The sequence below is a fragment of the Camelus bactrianus genome, chromosome 23 (assembly GCF_048773025.1).
Source record: "Camelus bactrianus isolate YW-2024 breed Bactrian camel chromosome 23, ASM4877302v1, whole genome shotgun sequence".
Taxonomy (NCBI): Eukaryota; Metazoa; Chordata; class Mammalia; order Artiodactyla; family Camelidae; genus Camelus; species Camelus bactrianus.
The window spans coordinates 12,555,550-12,563,937 of NC_133561.1; the positions used below are offsets into that span (position 1 = coordinate 12,555,550).

The 8,388-nt window shown below is 32.9% G+C and overlaps 1 protein-coding gene across 1 annotated transcript in view; it reads left to right on the forward strand.

Moving 5' to 3' along the window:
* The window catches only part of LYPLAL1 (lysophospholipase like 1), a 28,721-nt gene extending 20,690 nt beyond the window's left edge, over nucleotides 1-8,031 (forward strand). Inside the window, exons 4-5 of the mRNA XM_010974009.3 lie at nucleotides 6,245-6,360; nucleotides 6,811-8,031. Of these exons, the coding sequence (XP_010972311.1) occupies nucleotides 6,245-6,360; nucleotides 6,811-7,047 (353 nt within the window). The 3' untranslated portion in view covers nucleotides 7,048-8,031. The remainder of the gene's footprint in view (nucleotides 1-6,244; nucleotides 6,361-6,810) is intronic.
* Nucleotides 8,032-8,388: the final 357 nt, after the last annotated feature.

The window sequence follows — 8,388 nt, forward strand, 5'->3', positions numbered from 1 at the left end:
GTACTTACAATGATAACTGGAATGCCAGACAATCTAGGTGAGTGCCCTAAAGTGACATAACTGACAGCTCTTCTAAGGGAATGATCATATATATTCATTTTTATTTCTCAGGACCCATCGCAATGCCTAGCACAGGGCAGAACATTTATAGTGATTTATTGATCTGATCAATAAATTGATGATTTAAGTAATTAAGTATGACCGGAATTCAGATGAAGAAGGCATAAGTATTTGGGGCTGTTAGAGAAAAATTTAATAGGAAAGTATCAGAGGCATTTGAGATTTTGAGATGTGCAAATAAATAAAATTTTAACGATTGTAGTGTAGGTCTGGGCATCAATAATGATATGAATGGTAAATGGAGGTAGAAAAAGTAGTGCTTGTTGCTTTTGTCTGTGTGGACCTTAGATGGCTTTGGCAGAAAATTTGTTGTCTGACTGGAAAATGCCCGTTGACTCTCATAGCTGGACCAGCAGCCTGAGGAGCACGATGGTCATGATAAAGATGGGTTAACTCAGAAGTTCACAACTGCCAGCTGCTTCATCACTTAACTACCTGCACTGAGTTTCTGCTCCTGTCTGTGAAGTGGGGATAATAACACCGTATCTATTTTACTGGGAAATGATGTTATAAAATCATTGGCTCATTTTATACTCTCAGTAAATTCTTCTGGTTTCCCTTTTATCCTTTATAAGTAATTGAGGAGAGATGATTAAAAAATGTCTTTGAGTCACAGAGTTAATTAGAACTGTGCTTTAGGAAAATTGATCTGGCAGAAGGAGTAAGTGAAGAGATGCGAAATTGGGTGTGGGAAAACCAGTTACTGAATTGATGACTGTAGGGTAATAAGTAATGGGATGACAGTGGGAAGACCAAAGGTTAGTATAAGAAATTGCTTTAAATTAGAATTAGAAAATCTTCATACGCAAACAAGTAGAAAATATACTGATGAGAACTCTTAATGCACATGCATTAAGAACGCATAGTACTGAATGGTAACTGCATATCTGCTCCTCTTCCCTCAGCCCTCCTCCTTCCCCGTATCTGTCAGTCACCTCATCTTACTCATCTTTGAAAAGAGGCTATGAATTATAAGTTAAGAGGGCTGGTAAGAATTTTGAATGTAGGTTTACTTCATTTTGAAGCTTATTATTCTTCCATGTAACTGAACGTTTGTAAAACTCTTACTACACATTGTCATATTCCTTTCCCAAAAAAATTGTACTGACTGATACTTCTACCACCTATGTTATAATGTCCATCACTGAATAATATTGTCTTGAAAAATCTTTGCTAAAAATAAGTAAACAAAAGTGGTAATTAATTTACCCTTAGTTTGTTATTTTCCATTTAATTCTGTTTGTTATGTTTTGACACAAAAAAGCTATTTTTAGCTGTCTCTTGTTTTCCAAGTAATTTCAAAGATTAAGAAAGTATTTCTCTAGAACTTGAATACGTACTCAAATCGATTTTCTACTGGCTTTTCTATAATATGATTTTTTAAATATTTAATTTTTTGATTCATCTGGAATTTATTTTAGTTTTTTTTTTACCGTATCATGGAAGGTTTTAATTATTTTCCTAAGTACCAAGAGAAAAGTACCTTGTGAAAAGATGATCTTGTTTATAAAGCAATCAGTAATGGGGTCAGTGTTTTAACAAAGCTCCACTGAATTTGTAACAACAAAAGTTCTTTTGGGAAGGGTTATAAATTATTATAAAATTATAAAATTTGAAATTTATTGTAAAATGTATATAGTAAGATATTTATATACCCTTATATAAATATAAAATATTGGGAAACAAAAATTTTTTTTAGGATTTGTGAGATTAACTAATTAATTTCTATAAAGCCTCTTCCTCAGCTTGAGATATGAAGGAGACCACAGAAGTGTAGATCCAAGGTTGTTCGTCCTTGTTACCTGTATTGTTATTTAATCAGTCAGTGAAGATAAATCTTCAGTAACAGCTCAATAGAGTTACACACGTGCATTTCTGTGTTGGAAGATAACGATGATACTTATCTTAGAATTGTAATGATTCAGTTAGCCAGTTCCTGTGAATGCTTAGAAACGTGCCTGGCGTGTAATGTTGAAAAAACTTTCTTACTGTTATTACATACTCTGTACCACCCACCGCATGGTCACTCCCGATAGCAAAAAGGCCACAGTGGCCCTGTGCTGCCATTTGGAGACTCCGGGAGCTAGCGCCACTGTTCCTTCCCCGCCAGCTTTTTCCTTCCTCTGTGGTGCACAGGCTGTGCTTCCCCCTTTCTTTGTCGTTGCTCATAGATTTAAACAGAAGTTACTGCTTCATGTTTTCCTACTGGTTTAATCCTTTTGTAAAGTGTCTATGGTGGCACATTTTAACTTAAGTAAAATTTAAATGCTATTTATAACATCTTAATGAAGGAGGGATTCAACAGGAAGTCAAAGAAAAATGCATTTGAGATGCTGAATAATTTTTATTCAACATATACAAACAACATAGTGAGACTAGATCATTTATTTGTTTTTTTTAAACTTTTTTTTATTGAGTTATAGTCAGTTTACAATGTTGTGTCAATTTCCAGCGTAGAGCACAATTTTTCAGTCATACATGCACACACATATATTCATTGTCACATTCTTTTTCACTGTGAGCTACCACAAGATCTTGTATATATTTCCCTGTGCTATACAGTATAATCTTGTTTATCTATTCTGCATATGCCTGTCAGTATCTACAAATTTCGAACTCCCAGTCTGTCCCTTCACACTCCCCTCCCCCTTTGCAACCACAAGTTTTTCTATGTCTATGAGTCTGTTTCTGTTTTGTAATGAATTATAAGAGGAAAAACTAGAAAAATAGAAGATTAAAAAGGAAGAAATAGAGATAATAGTACAAAAATTGTTATCCTTATTGATTTTAATAAGTGTTAAAGTTCCAGATTTAATATCATACATTATGTCCTCATGGAATCCTTGTCTTAAGATGTAATTACACCCAATATAGCTTTGTAAACAAAAATATTCTCTATTTGAGTATGTGATAGTGCATTCTTCTTCTGTGATTCTATTTTGATTAATGATATTTTATTATATTAAGCTTAGCATCCTAGCTAATGTAGAGATGGGACTAGAACCCAGATCCATTGACTTGGTCAAGAGCATTGTACCATAATGAGATTCCTTTTATAGCCACTAGGTGGTGATAATTTGTTGTTAAAACTGACATAATTTAGGTTTAACTTTGATCTAGGATGTATAGAACCTGATAAATGGTAATGACCAGATTATAAGAATTTTGATAATGTGAGCATATTATCAGAATTTTGAAGCAAGGAGAATCAAATGCTTCTGGAATTACACCTGAATAATTTACATGGATGCTCTAAATACCCATCATGAGGAAAATGGTTATATGAATAATGATCTATTACTACAGTTGAATATTGTGTAACCATTATATACTATGCATACACATTTAGAAGGTTTTTAGCATGTGTTCAGAGAATAAGAAAATAATTATGGAGTTTTGTAATTCTGTTTAGACATTTGAATCAATATTACATGAAAGAAAAAGTTAGGTGTAGGGTGTAAAATTGTACATAGACTGAATTTAACCGTTAAAATGAATTTTAAAAAACATGTCAAATTATGTATGAGTAGTGAGATTTTGGATCATCCACTTTATTTTTGTCTTTATGGTGGAAACACTTTATGCAGTGGACCTAAATTAACATATTAATTTTATAATAAGTTTTAAAATTAAACTGAGGGTATAGTTGGAATTACCAAGATGAAACCTAGCTCCACAATTTCCATGCTGCCTTTTCCTGACATCATGTAAGTTTCTTCTGAAGCTCTTGGAGCTAAAACTTGAGAATAATAGCATTCTTCTACTTTATTTTAACATATATATCTTAATTAAATGACTTAATATTTCTTCAACAACAATTATCAGAACTTTAAAGGCTTGGGACTGCTGTTTTAATGGCTTTCCATAGAAGATAATAAATATTTTGTTTATCTTGTAAATTTTACATAAGAGAAACTACAGATATGGTGGGCATAATTTATATATTTCCAAATCTTCTTAAGACTTTATCACAGTTCAGTTTGATGAATAATTATATGTAAATCAAATGAGAGCATTGTTGAAATTTGGAGGCAGGGTGGATTTTATTGCATTTTTAAAATCCTGTTCAATTGACGATAAACTTGAATTTTAAGTTTTTCCCCCACTCTGGATTTTGTTTCCAGGTAGATTCGATTAGTTTTCCCAGTATAGTTTTTATACATTGTTTCTGTTTTATTTAACTTAAAGAGTTCATAAAAGCTGGGTTTATTGTTTTTTTTAACATGTTTTATTCAGCTTGTTAATCTTAAATGTATGTTGAAATGTTAAGTCTTGACATTTTAATACTTCTCCAGCAACTATAAATACACATTATAACTATTACCTACAATGAGTTTACTATTTGGTATTTACTTATCGAACAGTATATTTTATATTGCATTTAGACACTTAGATGGAAATTGAATTCAAATAACTAGGCCTTTGTGTTAAATTTTCTTCTATTAGAAAAAAATACATAAAGTCCCTTTTCACACTAGTGTCTGCCATGTTAAAGGTGATTGTCAAAGATGGCTGATGAAGAATCGCAGACGACCTCACAGGATTATAAATGGATAAGGGACTTAAATTGAATCTTAAAATAACAAGTTTTCAATGAGTACATTTTTCTTCATTGTAAATGTTGAGAGTTGAACAAGAGGTTAAATGTCTATAGGATGCATTTGTTTGTTCATAATGACATTTCATACATGCAAAAGCATTTCTTAGTTTTTGTTGTTGCTATTAGGCTGGTCCCGTCACGGGCTCTGAAACCACACAAGGTGGTTAGGCTACCCTGGTCAATAAAAATGAAGTGATGGGGTGGGTGCATTTAATGTGTGAAGTTTTCTCAGAAGGTGTGCTTTAAAATAATTTTTGAAATATGTCTTTGCTTACCAGTCTATTTTTGTTCACATTTTATCTTTGGTGTGATTTAGAAAAAAAATCTTTATCACATTAAAACATTACATTTAATGATCTTAGCAACAACGTTATTTTTTAATGGACCATTAATTTTGATTTTGCTCCATTCATGAATTTTGAAGCTTTTTTTAATCATTGGTGCGGCTTAGATTATCTAGAACTTCATTGTGCAAAATGACAGCCCCTAGCCACACATGAATATATGAACTTAAATTTTAACTGGGTCAAATTAAATATAATTGAACATTTAGTTCCTCAGCCACGCTAGTCACAGTTAATATGTTCCTTAGGTACATTTGACAAAAATATAATTCATGCTCTTGAATTTCTCCAAGAAATAGAAGCTGTGTTCCTACAGCCTTGTTATCTATAACATACGGATCTCTTTTAAATCATGAGATGTCTTTTAACTCTCTTTCAAGCTGGGGAATATCACACCAAGTCCCCAAGCTGAAGTTGGGCCCCCTCTCTGCCACGTCACATCATGCACCTACCTCTGTATGCTGTGATATATCTATTGCTCCTCCAGCAGAAGGGTCCAGCTCTTTTAAGCTGCATATCTCCTCCAGTGACTAGTATCACTCCAGTGACACTGTTTGGCACATAAAAGACAATAAAAGCTTGTCAAGTGAGATTTTTTAAAAAGTACATATAGGTATGTATGTTTTAATTATACCATCACAAGTCATTTTCCAAAATAATGTTAAAATACAAAGATATTTGAACTAGCTCACCAATGTTTTGATCATCCTTCTTAATTCCAAGATCACTAAGCACATATAATATGGCAAGCACTAGAAATATAATCCTCATGGAGCTCATAGCTTGGCAAGTAAGACAAAAGGTGTATTGTAGTTGCAGTGTGAGGACTCATGAATATAAACAAAATATAAGTAGATATTAGAAGTTTAAATAAATAACAGTTGTGCTATGACTCTTATTTTGAATTATGATAATTATTTTTACTTGATGACCAACAGTTCTTTGTTCAATTCTAGCTCCTTCTATAACAAATTATTTTACCAGTGATGACTTAGATAGAACAGTGTTATTTACTGATAGCAGGTCTTTTTCCATGAGATCTAGAGTAAATTTCTTTTTAACATCGTATCTCTTTTAGGTCTCCGAACATTTATAGAGGACTGGCATAGCTGTATCTCGTTCTAAATTATCGTTGCATATATTCTGCTTTTTCTGATAAGTGAATTTTTGCTCTTTTTAGGAGGATTTTCAATGGGAGGGTGCATGGCAATGCATTTAGCCTATAGAAATCATCCAGATGTGGCAGCAGTATTTGCTCTCTCCAGTTTTCTGAATAAAACATCTGCTGTTTACCAGGTAAATTCCAGAGTTTACAAACAAAACAGAAAAGAAAAAAAAACTGATGAAACGTTTGCACATTGAAACTAAAACAGAATTGAAAACAAGTGCTACGCAGAACATTCCTGGGAATTTATGGCCAAATTAGTTATATTGGTTAATTCTAGTTAGTCATTCATGTTTAAGAAATGCTCTGTCCAAAGAATATTGTTAAACAAAGTATCAAAGGGGAAAGGATAAAAAAAAAATGTGTATGGCATATATACATATTAAAAATATAGATGATTATAATGAGCCCCTGGGCCTGGCCCACCCTGTGCACCTCCTACAGCATACCACTGCCTCATTTTCCTTTTTAAATACTGAAACTTTGGTTGGGTTGGAATTTTTCTTCCCTCTCTGATTTCTAAGAATAATGTTCTTAAATGAATTTCTTCAACGTTTCCATTTTTGTATTCTCCTCTCTAGGCTCTTCAGAAAGGTGATGGTGCACTTCCTGAGTTATTTCAGTGTCACGGTACTGCAGATGAGTTAGTTCTTCATTCTTGGGGTGAAGAGACAAACTCAATGTTAAAATCTCTAGGAGTGAGCACAAAGTTTCATAGTTTCCCAGGTCTTTACCATGAGTTAAGCAAAGCTGAGCTAGAAAAACTGAAGTCATGGATTCTTACAAAGCTACCAGGAGAATTGGAAAGACAAACTTAATGAATCAAGATTGATGTGTTAATATGCATGTAACGTCTTTATGAAAAGTGATTTTTACTGCCAAATTCTAATTTGATAAATAGTAATTAAAATACTAAGAAATACCAACAGTTTACTGACTTATTAGTTATTAAAATGTTTGCACCATGGAGAGTAGTATAATTTTATCGATGGTAAACATTAATTTAGGCAGACACATTTTTATAAATATTTGGAGACCTTTTAAGTAACTAAATACTGAAATTTTGGAAAGGAATTAAACTAGCATCATAAAGGCAATGAGATACTGTGAAAAGACTTAACATGATATTATTTTCTTTGTTACCACTTTCTTTAAATTGCCTTTCCAGAGGTGCTCATGTTTGTGTAATTTTCCACGGAGTAACATTAGTACTCCACGTTTGTGAAGCGGTTTCGTGTAATCTCCCCTGATCATCACAAGAGCTTGATCAAGTAGACTGAGTAGTTGTTATTGGTATTTGATCATAAGGATAGAAAGATTAAAGACTTTCTCAGAGCCTCAAGAATGGAGACTAGAATCCAGGCCTTCTGGTTCCCAGCAGAGCTCCCTTTCTGAGACCAGATCGCTGCCCTGCTCCAGTCCTAGGATTCCAGATCCTTGTCAACACTCAGGATGGCCAATCTTTTAAATTTTATCCATTCCAGTGGGTACATAATGGTAACACTTTATGGTTTTATTTTGCATTTTCCTAAACTAAGAGTTAAGCAATTTTTACATGCTTATTTATGATCTGTATAAATTCTGTGATGATATCTCTATTCAAATCTTTTGCCCATTTTTCATTAGGCTGTTTTTCTGTATTCTTTACTTTTTATGCACTTTTATGTATTTAATTTTTTTTAATGGAGGTATAATCAGTTACAATGTGTCAGTTTCTGGTGTACAGCATAATATCCCAGCCATGCATATGTATACAGATATTTGTTTTCATATTCTTTTTCATTAAAGGTTATTGTAAGATACTGAGTATAGTTCTTTGTGTTATACAGAAGAAATTTGGTTTTTAATCTATTTTTATATATAGTGGTTATCATTTGCAAATCTCAGACTCCCAAATTTATCCTTTCCACCTCCTTTCCCCTGGTAACCATAAGATTGTTTACTATGTCTGTGAGTCTGTTTCTGTTTTGTAGATGAGTTCATTAGTGTCCTCTTTTTTCTTTTCTTTTTTTTCTTTTTAGATTCCACATATGAGTGATATCATATGGTATTTGTCTTGCTTTTTCTGGCTTACTTCACTTAGAATGACAATCTCCAGATCCATCCATGTTGCTGCAAATGGCGTTATCTTATTATTTTTTATGGCTGAATAGTATTCA